Below are 24140 nucleotides of genomic sequence, written 5' to 3'. Positions count from 1 at the left end.
ATTCAGTGTGCGTGAAATCACGTGACCCTTGCTTCCGGTCGAAAAAGGCCAAAACCGGAAGTGGCTTATTATTTGAAAATGGTAATAGATATGAACTTGCTTTTAACGGTGTTAGTCTCTTGGCAAAAAGTATTCTTCAAATCATCTACCAATGACGTCATGCAATCTTCGAGCGCCCTCTAGCGACAGGTTGAAAATTTGCAAAAATGTATTTTGAATAGATGTCTGTGGCGAAGTTTGTCGGAATCGCCTAAATATTGGTGTATATGATGACCTTGACCCACTTAAGACGTGTGCGAAGTTTTAGGCGAATGACGTCATCAGACCGGAAGTTATAATAAAAAGACCCTTTTTCATTTGAAAATTCCTGAAAAATCAACCATGGCAGTTTTTATGTTAGTTTTTACTTTAATTGTCGATTTAAGGGTAGGTCTAAAACATTTCAAAGCTTCAAGGCAATAAGCGAACTCGGACATGCCCTGCGCACGCTTAAAACTTCAGGTTGACAATACATCTGCTCTAAAACATGCACAGAACGTCTATATGTACATACACGTACATTACGCTCATACATCGTACATGTATGTCAGTCAGCCTGCAGAGCACGTGTTGCCGAAGTCAAATCCTGTCCACATCACAGTGACCGTTTTAGCCGATTTTCGGCTAACTTTGACAGATTTTATGTTCATGCATGCGCATAGTCAGGGACGTATAATAAAAAATCATAATGCCGAACAGCCCCATGTTACGTATTTAAAGGTGCAGTTTTTCTGCAGTGGGATTTTCCACAAGTCTTTTCCTATACAACACTGATATCTTACTGAGTAGTTCTGAACTTCAGCCGAGAATTACTATGAGAAGGAAAGAGAAATCGTATTTTTTTTCGCGCTGTCATTCGATTGAACATATTCCTAAGGGTCAGAATATCAAGTAATATTTCATAAAAATGTTTCAGTTCAAAGGCAAAGTACAAATTTAAAGGTGCAATTTTTCTGCAGTGGGATTTTTTTTTGTCCGTTAACTTTGTACACGTGTTAGCCCATTGACGTATTCAAGCCACCATTTCTATAACTTGGCGATCTAGAATCGTCATCAATGTTACAGCCAAGGAAGACCCTCATACAAAAATTATGCCAAGACTATGACGTCATGATGACGTCATCACCTAATTTTTTTTATTGATTTTTGAAAATTTACGTGCATATTATGAAGTCCTATATCTACAGAACTGTAAGTCTGATTGGGTTGAAACTTGGTATGTGGCTAGACCGGGATGTGTTATAGGTAGAAAAAAATTAGGTGGTCGAGACCTGAACATGATTTTTGCGGGAATTGATAGAATTATCGAGGGTCTTCATTTTTTAAATATGTGCAAATAAATCACGTGACCCTTTCTTCTGGTTGAAACCGGAAGTGCTTTGTAATTTAAAATTGGTGAAAGACGCGAACTTGCTTTCAACGATGTTTGCTCTGGCTAAGTTGTTCTTTACCATAATATTATAGTAATAGATAAAACTTTATGTGACGTCATCATGACGTCATCACGTGTCATGTGTCGTCATAATTCAAAGCCCTATGCGAATGGAATCACATATTATATGCCACCATTTATTATAAACAGAACTACACATCCTTCGTTGATGGAACACATGTCACATGTCACAAAAAGCTACCGAAACAGCCCTATGTTTGTCCACAAACATATGTCTAGTTTTCCAGCTTGTTTCCCTGCTGATATGAGTCCTGCATTACTTTTTCAGATATTTGTTCTGGTTGGAACAGCCGGCGAGGCAGCTGAAGAGGGCATGGTTGGATGGCACCCATGTGGAAACCGTACTCGACGCACACGTTGTGAACTCTTTAATGGCACTCACAGTGGACCACAGGGACAGCCTGCTGTTCTGGACTTCATTTCTTGAACATCAATCACCAAATGTAACATCAATCACCAAATGCTCTATACAAGTCTCTCATGGCCAATTTTAATTAGTGGCATATCCATGGGGAGGGGGTGGGGTTGGGGTTGGCAGAGGGGAAACTTTTTTTCAAAAAGCAGGACACTAAACATGTTTTTTTTTCATTTGGCCTTATGGTCTCATATCCAGTCTTGTAGTAGAGTACTTTTTTCCGAGTACCGAGTACTGCTGAGTACTTAGGTTTCCGAGTACGAGTATGCGTACTTGTACTTCTGAGTACAAGTTCAGGTCTCCGAGTACTTGTACTTCCGAGTACGAGTACGAGTACGTGTACTTGTATTTCGAGTACGTGTACGAGTACGAGTATTTCTATTTCCGAATACCGCCGTACGGCAAATGGTTCAGGCAAATTGGCCCAGGCAACTGAAAGTATCGATAATAAAATAAGGCCGTGGTATGTCAAGCTATACCATTTTTTTCGAGTACTGCTATTTGAGTACGAGTACTTTGATGATCAAGTACAACTTCGACATGTCGAGTACGAGTACTTTGCTGCCCGAGTACGAGTACTATCATTTACAGTATGAGGACTTTCACATTCGAGTACAAGTACGAGTACGAGTACTCCAACAAAAGTACTCGAGTAGTACTCAAGTACGAGTACCGAGTACGAGTACTACAACACTGCACATATCCTTAAAACAGATGCAGTAAGCCGATATGACGTCATTGGCTGTTTCGGCATTTTTGCCGAAACAGCCTTTGTTTTCGTTAAGATTTTTTTTTTTTTACTTTATTTTTTCTCTTTTTCAAGTCATTTTGCCCATAGCATTTGTGCACATTTTTTTGTCCCCGGCACTTTGGGCACTAAAATCAATCCGATTGCCTTTATACTTGGCACACACTTGAACCTGCACCTGAAGTTGTGTGCCGAACATTGACGTCATCGTGACGTCATCGTGACGTCATCATGAGTCACGTGACCCGACATTACATGCGATTTTTCTGTTGTGACCATTTTCTAGCAGAATTTGGCTAGATCTGACAGATTGGGCTGTATCTCCAGAATTACAGGTTCCGATTGGGTTGAAAGTTGGTATGTACCTAGACCAGGATGTCTTATAGATGAAAAATCACTTGACGTCATGATGACGTCATCTTGGACATATGACATCATATAATATAAACATATTTTAAAGGCCTATATCTCCTGAACTACAGGTCCGATGGGGTTGAAAGTTGGCATGTGCCTAGACCGAGATGTGTTATAGTTGAAAATTGAAGTGACGTCACGATGACATCATCATGGGTCACATGACGTCACGTTAAATATTAATAGATCTTTGAAAATCAATATAAAATCAACTGTGAGAGACCTGAACTTAACGTTTGCGGGAATCAATAGAATAATCCAGGGTCTTAATTTTTTTATATTATGTGCAAATCATGTGACCCTTCCTTCTGGTTGAAACCGGAAGTGCCTTGTAATTTGAAATTGAGGAAAGATGTGAACTTGCTTTCAACGATATATGCTTTGGCTAAGTTGTTATTTACAAACAAAAATATAGTTATAGATAAAAATTGATGTGACGTCTTCATGAGGTCATCACATCACATGTAACATCAAAATTCAAAGCCCTATGGGAATGTAATCATATATCGTCACCGACACCACGAAGTAACACCCATCTATATACCAGTAAAAACTAACAATCGGAGAAAACGGCAACTAAAGTTGAACGCCTTCTAAAACAACACTTTGTGTCAAAACAACAGAGTATTTTCAGTTGGGTTTCTCGTTGTGGACACCTGATTAATTGAATTTATTAAATCTGTTGTTTTTCACCCGTTTGTGTATTAAATAAACAAGAAATAAGAGAAACAAGATGAGTGTTAGTTCGTGAAACCGAAAAGGCTGCGAAACTGTAAATTTTCGTTTTCACGAAGTAACACTCTTCAATGTATTCGACACGAGGAAAGTGCAACTTCAGGTCAGCGCGCGTTCGCTCACACAACTTGTTACAAGAAGAGTGTTACTTCGTGAAAACGTTTTGCTCACTTGTCAGCAGAGTGCGCACCATGATTTGCAATGGTAAATGGAACTTGAGTGTTACTTCGTGAAAATGAAAATTGTCACTTTTGAGCAAAAGTTGCCATGGATACTTAGCGTAATTATTAAAGTAAAGCTCTTGAAGCTTTGAAACTTCGTGCAATGGTAGGCCTTGATGAATAATTTTTAAAAATAAAAAAAACTGAAAATCAAAAAAAAAAATGGTTTAACACGGCAGAGTGTTACTTCGTGGTGTCGGTGACGATATTATACCCACCAGTTATTATCAACAGAACAACACATCCTTCCTGGTTGGAACTTATACTTGAAACTTTACATGTCACATGTCATAAAAAAAATACCAAAACAGCCCTGTGTTTGTCCACAAACATAAGTTTAGTTTATTGTGTGTTACTGCAATAGTATAGGGTGATTTTGGGTTACTGCGTGTTACAAATTTTAGGTCATTGGGACTGACAGTAATTTGTCTACATTTGTACAGTTTTTCTTTCAAACTGTTCTCATTTTTCTTTTATTCCACCAATTTAAGATCAAACAGGACCCTTCAGCTTACTGATAAACTTTTCATTTTGTCTGCATTAATGCAATTAGATCAAAATGAAGTTTTCACAAAATAATGTGACTGAACTGGATTGCCATTTGCCATTTTCCTTTTTTTTTTTTCGGCCTGCGTGAAACGAAGTAAAATAAGGCTTTAAGTTAAGATGGTTTTGAGTAATGAGGTGAAATTTCAAGAACTTACCAAGTTGTCCCACTTGCCCTTTATATATTTGATATGTCTGAAGTAAAGCTGCAAACAATTTCACACTTGCAAATATACATAAAGCTATAAGTAAGTAAAACAGCAGCTCATTTTCAAATAACATAACAATTACAATCTTTCAATCCATTTTCTTATTTAGTCCATTTCTTATTTACGATAAATTACATGTTCTAAATGGCACCAAAATTATTCCAAGTGCCTCTTACAGCTTCCCACATTTCATTGTCTTTATTTATAAATATTTTCAGGAATAAAATTATCTGTAAGTGCATACAAATTCATTTGCATATTTTCTTTTTTTCAAATACAAATAAAAATTCATAAGCTAAAAACATCCAAGAAAACCATTCTACAGCTCTGCTCGTAAATCCCAAGTTCCGGAATTGGTGCGGCAACGCATTTATTTTTATTTTTTTTGGTAGGCTTTTCTTTTTTCAAGCTTGGATTGTGCAGACAAGGGTGGGTACTATTTTGCTTTTGTTGTGTCCTCACGTACATTGACGTCCTCCGTCATTTACCTTGGTGCCCTCCATCATTTGCCCTTGTGCATTTTCCCCATTCCTTGGTGCTCCTTGGTACAAACATTTGAGGTGGTGCGGCAATAGAGAGTGCTGTTGTAGTTGTGACAAAAGTTATTTCCACAGTTCCGGATTGTGTAGAAAATTTCAGTGCTTCAAATCTGACAGTTAGTTTATCCATCAACTCCAATCCAAAGTGAGTTTTGCATATTTCGAGACCCTGAAAGATAATGATTTATTTGGCTTAGATTCAAGCAAATGCTTTCTGTATCCAATAATAATAAAAGTATGGAAATGAACTGAAGAATGATTTAATTACAATGAGAAAAAGGAAAGGGATGCTTGGAGGGTTCAGCTTGTACGGAATTTCCAATACGAAAGGAACACCTTCCTGCATGAGCAGGCATTTGGCAAAGGAGAAGAGATGTATTAAAGTGAATATACAACATTTGCTTTTTGCTGCAATTTTCTGAAATAAATGGATTTGGAGGATTAGTATGTTATGGCAAATATTGTAACACTGACTGGAAAAAAACGAGAAAACTAATCATGTTCTTGTAGTCTGGTTCTCGAATGCCATTTGAAATGGGGCAATTTATAGACTTTTGGGAATTGTAAGTCAGTCTAGCAGGCTTGTAGTCTTCACACGTGTGTAATCAATTGCAAAGAAAATGCAGACAAACTGATTATGAAAAATTGGGAGCACTTTTTGAAAAAAAAAATGTTTTTTTTCCCCAAGAAATACTGTATTTTCAGGGGCTGATCCAGGAATTTTCGCAGGGGGAGGGGGTTTTCATCTGCAAAAAAATCTGAAAATGTACACAGGTTTTTCTCTGGACACTTGGCCTCTGTAAAATCAAAAACTGGTACCATATACCCGTTCAATTTCGACGATTATTAACACTAGATTACAGAATGGTGTACCGTATTGTTAACAGGCGGACATTATACCAGTACAATTTTTTTGGGGGTGGCACAGCAGGGGGGAGGGGTCAACTTATATTTTAGGAATTTGTATGATATTTCTTTTTTGACAGAGCCGGGGGGGGGGGGGTTGACCCCCAAAACCCCCTCCTCTGGATCCACGCATGATTTTTGCAATGCTGGTCGGCCAACCAGCGTTGGAAAAATACATTTTTTTAAAAAAATGTCAGCACACCGGGCGCCCCAAACTTAAAGGTTGCTTGAGACTGTCATTCCCTATCAATCCAGTAGGATATTTCATGATAATTTGATCTTTTCTTTTTTTGATGTTTGCAAATGTTGTATGTCTCAAGTTGGACCTTCTCTCTTTCTGTTTAAAGTATTACAAGATTGAGGAGAAGGGAAATGTGGCACCTCCCCATAAATATTACGTATTACAGGTGCGGCTATTATTAATAAGAAAATGATCTTGGCACATAAACATTAGACATCTTGAGCAAGCTTCCCAAACTGCCTCCTGGCAATTGAAGTCTTCACATATGCATGCTGCTTATTGACACATTTCATCATCTGAGCACTTCTCTTGATCATTACCTGTATGACCAGCAGTGTAATAATAAACAGAAAAACTTTGAAATATTTGACATTTAAGATAGAGTGCAGTTATGAGACATACACGATGATCAAAATAGCATGTTTTAGCGGTGTTGCAGGTCAACTTATTACTCAAAACCATCTTAAATTAAAGCCATATTAAAATTAGGTTTTGCCCTTCACTGACGTTATGTTACAATTATTAGGCCTATTGAAGAAGAACAGCAGCGCACCCTCATCAACTTCTGTTACCCCGTTCTTTTTTAATGACTAGCGCAACTGGCATGTGTTTGACTGAGAGCTTTGGTTAACCAAAGTTCTTAATAACACTTGCTTCAAGGTACACAGGCATCCCTAGAGGGGGTGTAGGGTGTGACACCCCCCCCTTAACCGCTTTTGTTGGCAAATCGACGTTCTGTCAGCAAAATCATGTGTCTCATTCGTATTAGTGCCTTGGCATTAGTGTGGGGATGAAGATGCATGCACCACCTTTTGTGCGATAGTGACCATGATCGTCTGCGTAGAACAGCGCAATCATGCTTTGAACAGGTGGTGTCATCCCCCCCCCTCCTCCCACATGCACTCACCTACGCATTAAAATAAAAATGTGCAACATCTATGTTATCAAAACTGAGTGTCATTGTGAGCTTGTAAGTTTCTTGAAAAAAAAGTAACCTGGAGTGGGGAAAAGGACCAACAAGAAATTGTTAATCTTTTATTTTCATTTTTCCCCTTTTTTTTTATTAGACTGATTCCTTATGGCATTGTGACTTCAATGGCCAGTCTCGCACGCAGGTTAATACATATGGAAAGTCACCTTGGTCCATATCAGTTTTTGGAGGTCAGTAAATTTTCCCTCAAAATTGAAGAATTATGAGCAATACAGTTAGGAATTCATATATCAATTGTGTGATTCTTTGTTGTCAGGTGGGAGTCCTGAGGCCCAATTTCAAGGCTATTTTTATCATAAGTGTAATATTTCAAGTTTATAACTTATTTTTATAACGATTTTGTTGGACTATTCCAGCTAGACAACTGTTCAGAGACAATGTACTTCCCCACAATGTACTTCCCCAGTATTGGACTGATTGACCCATTACTGTCTCAGATGTGAAATTTCATATTGAAATTTTGAATGTCTTGGAAGGTCATTAGAAAGTCCTTGGGCCTATTTGTCCCATATTCCACATTATGAGTGAATGTGTTCATGTTTCCTCGGCAGATTATGCATATTTCTTCTCCAAAATGGCAATTTACCGGGTCAACAAGACCCAAGGATCCTGGCCACTGGAGTTGTATTCCTCAGCGGGAGTGTTTTCATTTGTAGAAATACAAGTTTATTCTGATGAGTTGCAAACAGGTGAGCAGAATTAATCATTCAAAAGATTAAAATTCTTTTTGTCTGGCAATCTTGAATTCTCCATCCTGATTGGTCGATCCATGCATGGAATTGGTGACTGCTGTGATGTGGGATATAACATTTTTAACACCCAAGGGGCGCATAGCGTTAGGGTGCTATGCACACGAAGGGGATTCAGTTGTTTTGTTTTATAAGTCAAAAAGATAAATAATATTCGTAACTTACTAGGCCTATGTGAGAAATAAATTAAACCACTGCGATGTAACCTTTGATGACTGAAAGTTTTGATGTCCGGCCGGACAGGTCTCATTCACCTCATTACACGAAGCTAGTGCGCTGGCAGGTTCCATTCGGGCGAAATGAACACAATGCGATATCACTGATCTCCCCTAACAAATGGATATATGTGTGACGTGCGTTTTTATAGATCAGACACATTGGCTGTTCTAGACCAATGAAATTACAGTATCCAAGTACACGATATGACAATATTAGTCATCCTACGAGTGTGAGATAAAATGGAATAATGTAGTGAAGCTGTGTCCCACATCGACCTAGTGGCATTTGAAACAGCGACACACTACATTTTCTGTGTTCCATGAGTGTGAGTGGAATAACAAATTTTTCTTCATGCAAACTTGTTGCACAAAGATGGGACACGCACACTGTACACAAAATTTTCAGCAGTTATCCTATTACGCGTGCGCACAGCAGGAACGGCGTGCAATACCTTTGAAAAGTGTAATTTGTGGAATGTGGTATGGACCGTGCTACATGGGATAATGTAGCACGGTTTGTTGCCATTCATTGACCAATCAGGATCGAAGATATAAGTTTGCTTGAAGATATTATCCCATATACCATGGTCATATCACACACCTCTTACCATGCTCCAAGATGAGGGCATTATATTGCAGGGAGTGCACATGATACCTCTGAGCTTTTCTTTGCTGTGCATCAAGTTTGCTTAAAGATAAATTTGTTATCCCACTTGCGCTCAGGAACACGTTCATGGTATCACTGATACTATTCTGTCTTTTTTTTTCTCTGGAGGGTATTTTTGCACATTTTTTGAATATTTATCTAAGTAATTTATTGTTAACTTTAGATAGGACCATTGTACTGTGTTTTATGTTTGTTAATGATTCCAGGGGAAAATCAGTGCTCACGTCACGGTCTGAATGGTGACTGCAGCCATTTCTGCTTTGGGACACCGACAGGCCAGCGGACATGTGGATGTCCAATTATGATGAAGCTAGCAAATGATCAACGGGTAAAATATCCCTCAACTCATTGATGCCCCGAAGCTTATTTTTATGAAACTGACAGGGACTAACATCAAAACGGTTTTGGCTGCCACTTGTGCACGTTTACACTGACAAAATTGGAAATGAATTCATCAGAAGTCTACAGGGAAGACTCTTTTAACTCTTTAGTCACTGTATGGACTAATACCGCCCTGACTATTACAGTTGTAGTGCCCGAAACTGCTCTCTATATTTTGATTGATTCTTCAGTGAATAAACACATTGTAATACAATGTAGCTAATAGATTAAACACACTGCCATCCATTTATCGGAAAATTGAAAACCATAGTCATTGCATGTTGCCATGTCCTAAACTCGCACACCAGTATGCAATGCACTAGAATGTGTACAGAATTTTTTTTAAAAATCTAAATGTTGAACATTGAAAATGCATGACTTAAAGAAGACTTGAAAAAGAATTTGGAAAGAGTGCAAACTTAAACAAGCAATAATCCGAGGTTTAACCTGATGAGGTACCTCCTAGTAACCTGTAAAAACTAGTGAAAAACCTCGAGGTAAACTTTGAGTTACTGACAGTTTGATTTCACATTCTCCCACTTTGATGTTTAGTACTTGGTTTCCAGAGTGGAGCTTACAGAATATGGGGCAACATATTAACAACAATTTTAACTGAGACAGCTGGAGTTCCATAAAAATTAGCGAATCCTCTTTCAATACCTGTTGCTGTATATGTTTCATTTCATTGACTAAGGAAGTTGGGGTTCATGTACAATCGGCAGTGTCCTGCAAATGCTTTGACAATACCATAACTGGTTTGTGCAAAAATCTGTTAAAGATTTTTTTTATGCCCCGCGGCGAAGCCGAAGGGGGTGGGTGGATGCGTGTGTGTGTGTTCCTGCATTGCATTACGCTCGAGGACAGACGACAAAAGGAGCACAAAGGGGCCATTCATCCTCGAATGACGGTGCCTATTGTCCTCGAACACAGGTTTGTGTGCTTAGTCTATGGAAAAAGTTTAGATCAGGGAACAAAGGAAAACACAAAGCCAATCCTCGGAAGCATAGTAAAAAACGACTGTGTGGGTGGGTGTGTTCCTGTATTGTATCACGCTCCAGGACAGACAACAAAAGGAGCACAAAGGGGCCTTTCATCCTCAAACGACGGTGCCTATTGTCCTCGAACACAGGTTTGTGTGCTTAGTCTATGGGAAAGGTTTAGATCGGGGAACAAAGGAAAACACGAAGCCAAACCTGCATAGCAAAAAAAACGAATGAGTGTGTGTGGGTGAGTATGTAAACACCGGCAATCGTGGATGTAGGACAAAAGAATTGGGGCGCAAACAATACGTCCACGATTGACCGAATGTCCACGATCATACAAACAAAGTGCAAACAAAGGAAAGAGGATTAGGGACAATGGGGCGTCCACGATTGCCGGCATTTACACACGTGTGTGTATGTGTGTGTGTTCGGATAAATCTTGTCAGCTTGGTTTATGGATTGTTCTTGGTAATCCAAAGAAGCCTATTGCATTGGAGTCAAAAGGTCAAGGGTCAAGGTCACAGGGCTAAAACAATAGAAATCTTGTATTTATTCTGAGATCATAGGGATTCAATCATATAAAACCTACAGAAAACACTAATGCTGTCAATGAATGCTCCATGTGGCCAAGGCACATGTAAGTTGATGTTAAAAGAGTGATGTTATGTCATGGGAACAGTCACGGTTGCGGGGCATTTGTGTTTGTAAACACACCTGACTTGTTTTTATTTCTTTGTCTAAATAGGGGTAGTGAATTTATAAGGAATAACATAAGAAGTGCAAAGGGCCTTGTGATGAGCTACTCATCGTATGTGGTCTTCGCTCAAGTCTCATCATATTTTAACTGCTTAGCTAAGCCAGAGTTAGCTAAGTCAGAGTGCAGGGTCAGAGTTGCGATGGTCTTGTCAAAAGGCTAAAGTCTTCATTGGTTGGTTGCAGACCTGTGAAGCTGATCCAGATGCTGTGTCGCCGTGGGATTGCACAGCTACTGAATGGACATGTGATGATGACACCTGCATTATGGGTTTTCAGAGATGTAATGGATCGCCAAACTGCCCCAATGGTGAAGACGAAAGTGGATGTGGTGAGACTGTTCTCTGGTATCTTGAGGCAATTTTTGGGGAGGAAGGGGGGGGGGGCAGATGCAGCATTGGGAGTCCAGGCACGAATCCGAGGGGGGGGGGGGGGTTAACAGCTCTGTCAAAATAAAAAAAAATCCAAAGAAATCCCTTCTAAATAATGCAAAACACCCCCCCCCCCCCTGCTCTGACACCCCAAAATGGAACTAGTAATAATGTCCACCTGGGCTAAAAATACAGACATAGCCAGCTTGCATGGTCGGGGGTATTTGTACACTATCCTGTAATATAGTGTTAATAATCGTCAGATTTGAACAACACATCCTAGTTAGTATTCTGTTGGTTGGAGATAAATACCCCCCAGAAAAAAAACCTATATATTATGTTCGTACGAAAACTGATTAGAATCAATGAAATGTCAACATACACCTAATATTAAAACAATTTTATTTAACATTAAATTTCTAAGACTTAAAGAATTCAAGTTATGGCCACTCTTTGTAATTTACAAGTTTATCACTCAAAATTGCAATTAAATCTTCTGTATAATAAGCCAGAGCGGTATTTCAACTGCGCATGTGCACAACGATATGGGTCACGGGTCATATGGGATAATCGAACGATCGAAGGCACTGAATGCGCGTAGCATCATGTCAGCAATGTTTTCCCGAATGACTTCAGGTCATTGAAATACCAAACTGGCTTATTAAAGCTAGAGTCCATCATTTGCAGCCATCCGAAAAGTAACTGGCATAATTATTGTTGAAAAACAAACTTGGTTGAAAGATAGTAAGGGAACTAGACTCCCTGTGAAATTATTCTTTCTGGGAAGCTGTCATTTTGAAGTAATCAACGAAAGAAGGCATTTCCAATGGTGATTCTTAAGAAGCACCGTAGGAAAATTTAAATTAGTAGTTCGTTTTGTTATTCAGCGCAACGCGCACAAGTATTGGAACGACGCACACGCGTGCGCGGCTGTTGTAATTTGTCGGATCAGTGCGCGACGTCGCGTATAGCTGCAATTCAAAACATGATTCAGTAACTTTTGATTTGAAATTGAGATCTTAGAATGCTGTTTTTCTCGGAATGTACAGCTGAAGCTTAGCTGAAACTTCATCAGGTTCGTTGCTCAGTATCCTTCATTACATTTTGAACTCTTTTGTTGCTTCAAACGAACAAAATGCACAAATTACAAATGATGGACTGTAGCTTTAAGGACTCTTTAGTTTTATGACGTAAATACTTCATGTTGCATCTGCAAGTTAATGGATTAAAGTATTTTGTACTTCAGTGAATTAAGTGCGCATGATGAGTCTCCTTTTTTTTTAGTAATAGTAACCAAATAGTTTATGTATGATTAGCTCAACTATAACTGCTGTTGCCTTTACTCCTTTTTTGTGTGTGGATGAACTCAATAAATTAAGTACAATTCACTTTTAAACTTTTGTGTTTTTTAAACTCAAGTATCAACGTAAAAGCAACTAAAATTGAGTTTTTTAGTATTATTTAATAATTTAGATGGTTTAATATTACTTTAGTTAGGGTTCTTTTTTTGCTCTTCAAAACCGGCCATTATGCAAACTACACATTATCTGCCTATTTTCAGGGCATATTGTAAGGGTTTTGGGGCTTGGTTTTCATATTCCTCGTTCATATCAGAACTTTCTATACCATTTTGGGAAATACTGACTGAAAACAAATTGTCCCAAATTTTAGGGCCAGTTTTGTTTTCATCTCGAGGGGGAACATTTATGTCCTCAAGAGGGGCACTTGGGTTAAACTGGGGGGGGGGGGGGGGAAGTGATTTGGGTAAATTTTCTCCTTTCTGCTCATATACATGTATACTACAGACTATACTATGTCCGCGAAGTTTCTTACTCATCCCAAACTATGGCCAAAGAGGATAATTTCTTGGGCTTTTTGTTCAGTCTGTTGCAAACACTAAGCACAAATACCTCTCAACGGTGACAAATGAGTCACTAATAAGCAGACTCTTGTGCATTACTTTTCCCAACAGTGGAAGCAAAGTTGGAGAAGAATAGACCACTTTGCAGTACAATTCAAGTTTTAATCCCCGGATTATTGGCAAAATTGGCACAATGTTTCTTTGTAAAATTCAATATTTTTTGGTTTATTACTTTTTTTAATCTACAGCGGGGCAGTGTTGGACATCCAGATCATGTACAGACGATCCGAACATGTGTTTAGCCTGGTGGAAAGTGTGTAATGATGTGAATGACTGTGCTGATGGCAGTGACGAACTCGACTGTCCAGGTAAGTCTGGTGTACTTGCATTGCTGTCACTGTAAAGAGGTAGTCAATCCCATCTTTAATCCAACTTTGCTATTTTTTTTAAGGTGTGCGCATGCTTTGTTATAATTATTAATCAGTTTCAATGGGATGCTAGATATTATCAAAACATTCCGGAAACAATTCGTCACCGACACCACGAAGTACCTACATAAAATTTGTGTGAATTTCATTCAAATTTGGTTTGAATATTCACTAGAGTTGACAGCAACTTGCTGTGCAGTTACTTTTTGAATAAACTTCGTGAGTGACAGGAAAATAGACCTCCTGCAGGGCCATCAGGCCGAGCGACTCGGCCACCTAAAACGCATGTATTGTTAATGGATATCTGACATGCTCATTGTGCCCGAAGTGAAAATGCTGTCGTTTTGAATTCGATAAGTACGTACATAAAATTTTTCCACAAGCAGAAATATTTGGTTTCTACACCAAGCAGACAAACTAAATTTACATTGGGTACAGTTACTATGTTCAGTAACCGTTTCTTTTAGTTGTGGTTTCAGTATAAAGTAGAGGGTCTATGCATTAGCCTATACACATCTGCATGTGAATACAGCGCGTATTTCCATGCTGATTGTTTGTATGGAGGATGGCCTTTTACTTATAATGTCATTTTTTTTAAATTTTTAAACATTATTCATCAAGGCCCACCATTGCATGAAGTTTCAAAGCTTCAAGAGCTTTATAATTATGCTAATAATCCATAGCAACTTTTGCGCAAAAGTGACAGTTTTCGTTTTCACGAAGTAACACTCAAGTTCCATTTACCATTGTAGTGCATGGCGCGCACTCTGCTCAAATGCATGCAAAAACGTTTTCACAAAGAAACACTCTCCTAGTTTGAGCGCGCGCGCGCGCTGACCTCCTTTTCCACGAAGTAACACTCTCCTGGTGTTGTAATACATTGAAGCGTGCTACTTCATGAAAACGAAAATTTACAGTTTCGCAGCTTTTTTGGTTTCACGAACTAGCACTCACATTTTTCTCTTATTTCTTGTTGTTTTAATATACAAACGAGTCAAAAACAGCAAATTTAATAACATCAATTCATCAAGTGTCCACAACAAGAAACCCAACTGAAAATACTCTACAGTTTTGATGCAAAGTGTTGTTCTAGAAGGCATTCGACTTTAGATACCGTTTTCTCCGATTACCAGTTTTTACTGGTATGTATATGAGTGTTACTTCGTGGTGTCGGTGACGAATTGTAAGACTTGCTAAAATCTATTGAATATCTCTTTTGAACGTAAGAAAGGAAACATGAGAATTTTGGCAACAGTATTAATAGTCTGGCAACATGACATGCATGAAGGACGAAACTTGCCCATATCTGTTTTCTGTCATGCAGTGATTGTAATGTACAAAACTTTGATAAAAGTTTATGTACAATCAATGGTTTCAAGGTTGTGTTGAAAGATGCCTACATCTGGAAATACAGCAATATCCTAGTGTGGTACTTTTCCAAGTATAATGTACTGCTGTACTTTGTTGTTGTGTCTTTTTATTTTTTCAAGCCAATGAATGCACCGATGAATCCTTCCATTGCCAAGATGGCACATGCATCCCGGCGCCCTGGCGCTGTGATACTACCACTGAATGCCCCGATGGATCTGATGAAGTTGATTGCGGTGAGTTACCCCCATCCCTACCCCTCTACCCTCACCCCCTCCTCTGTCCCATGCCTACCAGAAACCTTTCCTGAAAAATCCAACACTAATTTAGTGGGTTGATTCCATCAAAACTCAAGTGAAATTTTATTCTTTTGGCCAGAGTCAATCTGAGTTCTTTTCCTTTATTTGCATTGTGTGACAGAGGGCTACACCTGTCCCCCAGACCACTTCAGCTGTGCATCTGTGATGAGGTGCATTTCACGTTTGGAGGTTTGCGATGGTTATAATGACTGCGGTGACAGAAGCGATGAAGCAAACTGTTGTAAGCAATATGTCAACATTCACTGGTTTCAGATCTGTCATTTCCACCTATTGTGTGCAATACGAAAGTGGTAAAAAGCAGCACACCCCCCCCCCCAAACAAAAACCCCACACACCCCCTCAAACAAACAATTGATGCAAAAGTTTCTTTTTGTGCAGTCAGTACAAAGATATTAACTGTAGGAAGGGAAATAAATAATTGTCAAATTTACCAAGATCAGAAAAAGAGTTAAAAGTTTCTTCTCTGTGCTGTAACCACCAGAATTATTGTCAAGTCAGTCACATTGGAATCACAAATCAGTCACAGGGGCAGGCTTTCAAGTTTTCCTACTTTTCCTAGTACCGTGCTCCTACTTTTCCGACTTTTTTCTTGAAATTCCTACTTTTCCTACTTTGTCCTACTTTTTGTTCCACAATTAATTTTTTTTTCATAACAGTGTTACACGCTGTCATAATGTTAATCCCACAATGAAGGGCTTGGGCACAGGAGTACTGCATCTGTACTTCCAAGAGCTTAGTTGAGGATGGGGCACAAGTGTTGTGAGTATAGAACATGCAAAATGAGGCTTATGATGCTGTGGACATGGGTGATGAGTTCAAATGAAAACTACACCTGAAAGCCCGCAAAAGTCCTACTTTTATCCTGATATTGTCCTCCAAAGTCCTACGTTTGTCCTGTCTTTTTGGTGGAAATTTTGATCCTACTGTTCTCTTACTTTTTCACCTGGGTCTGCTTGGAAGTCTGCAGGGGAATCATGAGTCATGCCATCTTATGCCAAGACACAAGCTATTCACATACCACTTGGGGAAATGAATTCATGACATTTGATTTGACTTGTAATTCGATAACAACTCTTGAACATAATTCTTCAACTAAAATGAACTCCAACCAACTTAACAGAGGTGGCAGCAAGTCATTTTTTGCAAGTCCAAGTCAAGTCACAAGTCATTGTTTGCAAGTCCAAGTCAAGTCACAAGTCATTAGGTCCAGTCTCAAGTCAAGTCACAAGTCATTAGGTCCGGTCACAAGTCAAGTCACAAGTATCTTTGTCCAAGAACGCGTCAAGTTGCACATTATTTTGTTCAGCTTTAAGAAAGAACCTGGCGTTAACTAACGAGTTATTTTGAACATGCCTCCTTATTTCCCCTTTTTCAATGTGTTGCAATTACTATTCTTGTAGTATATCACATATCCGTCGGATATTAGCCCTTTGTATACTTTAATATATGTACTTTACATTGTATAAATAAATGCTGAGATGACATAAAAAAAAAGACTTTACTCACTCGATTACATGTAGTATACTAACACTTTATTGTTCAATTTTCATGTATACTAAACGTCTATACAGGTTAAGCTATCCGGTATTTTACATGCAATTGACAAAGGCATGCTTTCTTTTCATGAAAGGTTCCTTTCAAAGTTTGTTCAACCATTACATTAAGCAAGAGACTTGGTCATTGAAAACTGTAGTTTGTTGTGACAGTCTTATTGAAAACTTTTGAAACTAGTGGGAACTATTCATTTTACTGGATTCAGTCACTGAGGTCTATTTTCTGGAATGAAACTTTCTCGCTGCATCTATAAACTGCATTTATAAATACCTTGAGTGGCCTTTTGGGCCTTGTGATGGGCGACTTCAATTAAAATAAAATCGAGTAGCGTCTGACTTGGGTTGGTAACAAGTCATTTTTTGCAAGTCCAAGTCAAGTCACAAGTCATTGTTTGCAAGTCCAAGTCAAGTCACAAGTCAAAGCTGGTACATGTATTTACAAGTCAAGTCACAAGTCACAAAAATAGCGACTCGAGTCCGACTCGAGTCCAAGTCACATGACTCGAGTCAGCAACTCTGTAACTTAATTTTGCCTTTTAATCTGTTCTCCTCAATGACAGTGCACACCAACTGTACAGAGTTATGGCTGTTTGCATGCAGTAGTGGGAACTGCATCCCTAGCTTTTGGCGCTGTGATAACGATGTAGATTGTGCAGATGGATCTGATGAACTAGACTGCAGTAAGTTTAACCTGAGAACCCTGTGTTTATTCTTTCTCCTGAAGATGATCAGAGCGAGTTTCACAACCAACTGGTTCTTTTCAGAACCACACATCTTCTCAAAAGAGATTCTTCCACATGGTGTTACCGCAAATCCTCACTAGTTAGCCCAATATTGTTCTGTCTTTTTGCTCCAAATTCAACAGAATCTTTTCTAGTGCCTAATACCTAGCTGAGGTGGTGTAGCTGTGATTTCACTCAAAACACACACACTACATACATGTATAATGCATTTTCTATTCAAATTATGAGCCACAAATGGACCATATCATAAACACATTTGTGTGAAATTTGCTGGCTGTTGTGTCTATAAATTGACAAAGGAACACCAAACAACAAACATTTGACCCCATCAAATGACCCCAAATTTCTGGTAAAAATTTTATCGCGTATGTATTTTTAACTATTAAAACATGTCTGTTTTGCTCATATGGCTGCTGAATAAAACCAAAAAGGCTGCAAAATTTCTGTAAATAAATTCAAAAGAAAAACTGAAAATAAAGTGTTTATGGTGAACAAAAGTCGGCCTCAGGTCGACCTGAATTGTTTGCGCCGAGACAACAGATCAACTATGATTGATTCCTGCCTGTCGGGAACACGTCGTATAAGTTCAAATTTTCCTAGTCTTGCAACTGCTGATGTTTATGAGTGCGGACTGATTCCAATTTTCTTAATATCGTCGTAGTTACACTCAGGTCGCAAGAAATCGGCGACTGAAATGTTCCCGACGGTCGTAGCTCAGGCGCAGCTTAATCCTGAAAAGTCAGTCGTAGACTGATCTGTGTCACAGCAAGGTCAACCTGAGGGTGGCCTTAGGTGCATTTCAAGGGATCAATTTACAAAAATCCAGCAGATATAAGTAAAAGGTACTGGTACAAAATGGGATATAAATCTGTCATGTTGACTTTAATCTTTGTGATGGTGGATTATATACCAATCAAAGCACACATGGTTAATAAATAAATGGTTTGATGGTTAAAACATTGTGCAAGGTGTTGTTCAGGTAAGGCATGTGCTTTAACGGGCCCTCCATGAATGTTATACCAATTTTGAGTGGAATGGGAGGAACATTATCGCAAGGTAAAATCTGGACTTTTTCATTTCAAGAGGCGAAGCCGAGTGAACTGAAAGTCCAGATTTTACCGAGCGATAATATTCCTCCCATTTCACAATTTATTATTATTATTATTATTATTTATTCGACCAGGACAAATCTTACAAACAAATATGACCCAAAACAACATACATGAACATTAAGGAAAACAAAAAAGAACCAATAAAGAAGTAAACAAAAAAACTATCGAACAAATCAATAAATAAATAAGTAGACAATACAACAACAACAACAACAAAAAAACCCATAAAATAACAAAACATATTAAATAACACAAAAAAAAACAGTAGTAGAGAGCAACTAGGAACTGACTCTGACTGGCTGAATAAAAGAATGAATGAATTAATGAACGAATGAGGGTGGTGTATGCAGGAGGGGATCTAGACCATGAAAGGGGAAAGTATTAACAAACAAAGGACAAAACTAACGACGAAACATACGGGCCAGGGACAACAAAAGTAAACTGAATTACTGTTGCTCGGAAGCATGCTGCCCCACTCAATATTTGTTTTATATAACTGACATATAGATCCTTGTCATTTGATATATTTGAACTTTTATTTCAATACAAAACTGGAGGAAAATATATTTCTCTCTTCCAAACCACCCCTGCACAAAAATGTTTGAACCCAACGTCGCAAGCTGGCTCTTTGGAACATAATTATGCGCTAAGCGCAACGCTGAACGCGCACACCAGCATGCATTTGCACACAAATACTGCGTCATGGAACAAGAATGATCCTAACTGTTCAATAGTGTTTCCCATTCTCCATGGGTGGATAGTACTTTTTGAGCCGCAGTGTGAATGGGAGCAATAACGAATGTCACGTGATGCGAGTTCCACCAATCAAATGACAAGGATCTGTATGTTGGTTATATAAACATAGATAGCATGCTCGAATTGGTTTCAAAGCAATATGAGATGTCAAAGTGTTGGATTCAGAAAACAAAATTAAACTTAAAACCCTTTCTTATACTTCTTCATTATTATATAATTCTGTGATGATTTCTTCCGCACCTCCCAAGCTGGCGATAATGGGTGTAGCTCAGATAACTATGTTAGGTGTACAGCTTCAGGACTTTGCATCTTGGCTAGATGGCAATGTGATGGTATTGCTGATTGTGATGATAGTAGCGATGAACCAGAGGACTGCAGTAAGTTGGTCTCATCTCATCTGTTTTTTTCTTAATTATGATATATATATTGCTCTGTCATGCTTTATAAAATATTGACTAAAACCAATCCATAAAGCATTCTATTTTCCTGAAGCAAAGTTCAGAGAACATAGAATGCATTATGGATCATTAAGGGGAATAATAATGCAACATGTGCTTTTGCTGTAATTTTCAAAAGTGGATGGATTTGGGGGTTGGTATTTTATAGCAAATATTGTTACACTGACAAGGTTTGTGTATGCTGGAAAAAAACAGAAAAACAATCATGTTCTTGAAGTCTGGTTTCCTGACCCCACTTAAATTGAAAATGGAGCAAGTTATAGGCAATGAGGAAATGTAAGATCAGGGAACTAGTCTAGCGGGCTTGTACCCGTTCATAGATGTGTAATTGATTGCAAACAAAATTCAGACTAAATATGGCATCTAAATATGGTAAATTGATTTTACAGGATGCTGAAGACTGTCATTTACTAACAGTCCAGAATTATTTTATTATAATTTGGTTGTTATGATTTTTGATATTTGCAAATGTTGTATATTCCCTTTAAGTGAGGGTTAAAGCAGTCAATATTTATTATTAGCCCCGCCCATAGATTCTGTTTTTCTTTAAAGAGATATATTATGATTAAAGGGAAATACAACATTTGCAAACATCAAAAAATAAAATTACCAAATCATTTTGAAATACCTTGCTGAACTGTTAGTGAATGATAGTGTAAAGCATCCTGTAAAATCATGGCACCTGTTATACTGTCATTTTCAAGAAAAGTGGTATTTTTGTATCAATTTCCAACGCTGGTCGGCCGACCAGCGTTGGAAAAAACTGGCTTTTTTTTTCAAATACTGGCCCCAATTGACCATCGCACTTGTTTGCAATCGATTACACACCTATGAGCGGGTACAAGCCAGCCAGACTGGTTCCCTGACCTTACAATTCCCCAATGTATGTAAACTGCTCTGTTTCTTCTTATATGGAGTCAGGGAACCAGACTACAGGAAAATGATTGGTTTTCTTGGTTTTTATAGCATTTTCGAACCAAAACCTCAAAAAAGTCAGTGTAACTATATTTGCTATATATTTCCAACCCCCCAATTCCATCCATTTCTGAAAATTACAGCAAAAGCAAATGATGTATATTCCCTTTAACTAAAACGAAATCTAATGTAAAACGTAATCTAATGTATTTCAATTTGTAATATGTTGGAAATTCATTTACAATAGCCCACATATAACTCTTCATACAAATACTTTTTCCCAAATTCATAGGATGTGCGAACAGTACGTGCAAAGCGAAGTTGTCTGAAGGAATAAGTACATTCCTTTTTAGTTAAATTCGAACAGTTTTTTGACAGACATTCAGTCAAGTACTACCATGTGATGAAAGAATACGTGCCAAGTCCAATCAAATTCAAAGCCTAAGTTAGTAAGAATTAGATGGATAAATATTGCATTGCCAATCCTCCACAATGGCGTACCAAGGACATTTTTATTTGGGGGGTAAAAAGTCTGTGAAAAGGGCACTCGCACATCGGTGCTAAAATGTAAACATGTTTTTTTCCTCCAGTCAATTGATCTCCGTAAAAAAAAAGAGTTTGAGGGGAGGGGGCTGGGATGGTCAAACAACAAGATCATGGACACTATTGGACAATAGGTGGTGCTTCTCAGGGTGGCACAATTCCTAAAAGGGAACCTGTTAAAGGCTGTTAATAAACAAATGGAGCTTGTTTAAAAAAAATGGGCAGTTTAAAAAAAATGTATTTTTTCGACAGGCCGGATCGGTCCATCATTTCAATTACTTGTCGTTACTCTTTCTTTCCATTTATAGCACCCCCCGAATGTGAGGGTTTTGAGTGTGGCAACAGCTGTATACCTGAGTATTGGGTCTGTGATGGTGATCCTGACTGTGTCGACGGCAGTGATGAGGAGGCATGTCGTAAGTTTAAGAACACAATCTATCTTCCCCTACTGAACCTGTGTGCCTAGTATATGCTAGAGACCTTTGAACTCTATGATCGTCTGCGCCTTTTTAGTTGGTAACCAACAACCTCCCTATATGCTGCATAATAAGTCATGTCACGTCGTTGCTCTTTTTTGAAAAATATATTTTTCGACAAGATAGGTTTTAACAACTGCGAAGTTGTAAGATGTAAGTTATGAATTCAAGTTAACAATGTGCAGTTGTTGGTCCTTGAAAGCACTATCTGTCCCTGTAAATTTGAAGATAAATTGATTTTTTTCAGATAGTTGCTTTAGCCACTTGAACTGTTGAAATCGGCCGAGTGGTGGCGCTGTGCTACAGTATTCTGTCAAAAACTAGGCAACATTACGCTTGTAGATTTCAGAGTAAAAAGGACTGCTTGTAAATCACCAAAGTCCGGTTCTAACTAAACTCCAATTTCACAGAAATTGAAATAGAATAACGATAAATAAATTCTGAATATAATTCCGTAAACTGTGGAAATACGTTGACGCAAACACGAAATGTATATGGTTTTGTGCGAAAATCAAGGGTATTTCTTATGATGCGCGCAGAATACACTGATGAGTGAGCTTGAATTGTCTGCAACATTTCCATATGTGTGTAGAGATTAGCGTAGTGAGCAACTGAGCAAGCTGGCCGCCAGGTGCTTCCTACTGTCAGCGACCATCCTTTTACTTGTTAAGTCTAGGAATTCGAACTCCTTGGGTCCTAGCTCTATGGTTTATATATAATAAGCTCCATGCATAAGTACCCCTGGAACAGTTAGAAAGATATGGGTGTATTCTTAGAAAGGCTGTGATCCATATCAACTGCACGACGCGTGATTTAGGAATTTCAGTGCCAAAAAAAAATTTGTCCCGTCCATAACACTCTACAAAGTAGTAAAAAAGGGCTAACTCTTGTTTGCACACAGTTAAGTTAAACACAATTAAGGAAGAAAAAACGAAAAAATGAAGTTTGGGAACAACTGTTCTGCTCTTTTTTCTTTATAGTTTAAGCATGTAATTTTTTCACTTTTTTTCCAAATGGATGTATCATATTTTGGAAATAAACTCTTCAAATATTTCCCGTGCTGAGCAGCTCAGTGCCATTTGCCCTGCTGGATTGAATGCATCCAATGTGAGTTTTGGGCAAAGTGAATACAATTTCTGCATTTTATTGTTTTGTACACAGGATTATCTGAATCAAACTCATGGCTGACCAAGCACCAATGTTTTTAGAATTACAGTTGACACTTGAGATTTGTTTTCTTTCTTCTTTCTCCTTTCCAGCTACACCTGCATTTGCTTGCCCAGCTGACAGTTGGCAATGTCCAGGCACCACTCAGTGTGTTGCTGTTACATCAGTTTGTGACGTAACTGAAGACTGCCCCCACGGGGAAGACGAGGGTCCACGCTGCAGTAAGTCTGTCTGACAGCTTTGTGTGTGAATAACGCCTCGGCTCATTGTCATTGCACTTTCTATGGTAATTTTAATTGTAATCTCTGCCACAATGGACTCCGTGCATGAGCCGTAGATGGAGCTTCATCACCACTCACGAGAATCCGTTGGGAAGGACACATTGTTTGTGCACTCTGGTTTGGAGGTGTAGGCCTGTAGATTCATTGCATTCTGAATGCGCACAAAGCTGTATTACTTTACCTCATACATATTCATGATCTTGAGGCGAATTCTCACTGGTCCATTCACCATCACGTGCCAGATGCTATTTTTGCTGTTTACCAAGCGCGCGCGAGAGTATTTGCGCACAGGGTAAATGCGCATGCATAGTAGACTGTCCCACGGGCTACGCGACAGTCTGCTATGCATGTAAATGTTGGGGGGGGGGGGGGTACTTGTACAAGTAGTCTATAGCAGAAAATTCTTCACTAACAATTAACGGTAAGCTTTTTGCTACATATTAACATGTGATCAAAGAAGCATTAAGTTTTGTTGTATGACTGACCCGCAACCATGGTCCCACTTCTAATTGTGCTTGTCAGATAAGGTTAAAATGTCATAAAGCAGTGGTTCTATGCACTTAAAACTGTGCTATTGCAA

General features: G+C 38.6%; 1 protein-coding gene across 2 annotated transcripts in view; it reads left to right on the top strand.

Moving 5' to 3' along the window:
• LOC119721280 (low-density lipoprotein receptor-related protein 2-like) overlaps window positions 1-24140 on the top strand; it is a 135259-nt gene that overhangs the window by 33920 nt on the left and 77199 nt on the right. Inside the window, exons 18-29 of one of the 2 annotated variants that reach the window (XM_038191277.1) lie at window positions 1761-1917; window positions 7534-7627; window positions 8009-8146; window positions 9298-9419; window positions 11395-11539; window positions 13689-13808; window positions 15359-15472; window positions 15657-15776; window positions 17670-17789; window positions 19969-20097; window positions 21945-22052; window positions 23372-23500. In XM_038191277.1, the coding sequence (XP_038047205.1) occupies window positions 1761-1917; window positions 7534-7627; window positions 8009-8146; window positions 9298-9419; window positions 11395-11539; window positions 13689-13808; window positions 15359-15472; window positions 15657-15776; window positions 17670-17789; window positions 19969-20097; window positions 21945-22052; window positions 23372-23500 (1496 nt within the window). Of the gene's footprint in view, window positions 1-1760; window positions 1936-7533; window positions 7628-8008; window positions 8147-9297; window positions 9420-11394; window positions 11540-13688; window positions 13809-15358; window positions 15473-15656; window positions 15777-17669; window positions 17790-19968; window positions 20098-21944; window positions 22053-23371; window positions 23501-24140 lie in introns of both variants that reach the window. The other variant, XM_038191276.1, reaches the window with a different exon arrangement.

Source organism: Patiria miniata, unplaced genomic scaffold (assembly GCF_015706575.1).
Source record: "Patiria miniata isolate m_02_andy unplaced genomic scaffold, ASM1570657v1 HiC_scaffold_13, whole genome shotgun sequence".
Classification (NCBI taxonomy): domain Eukaryota; kingdom Metazoa; phylum Echinodermata; class Asteroidea; order Valvatida; family Asterinidae; genus Patiria; species Patiria miniata.
The sequence above is the reverse complement of the archived record's forward strand: the minus strand, read 5'-3'. Positions and strand labels throughout refer to the sequence as shown.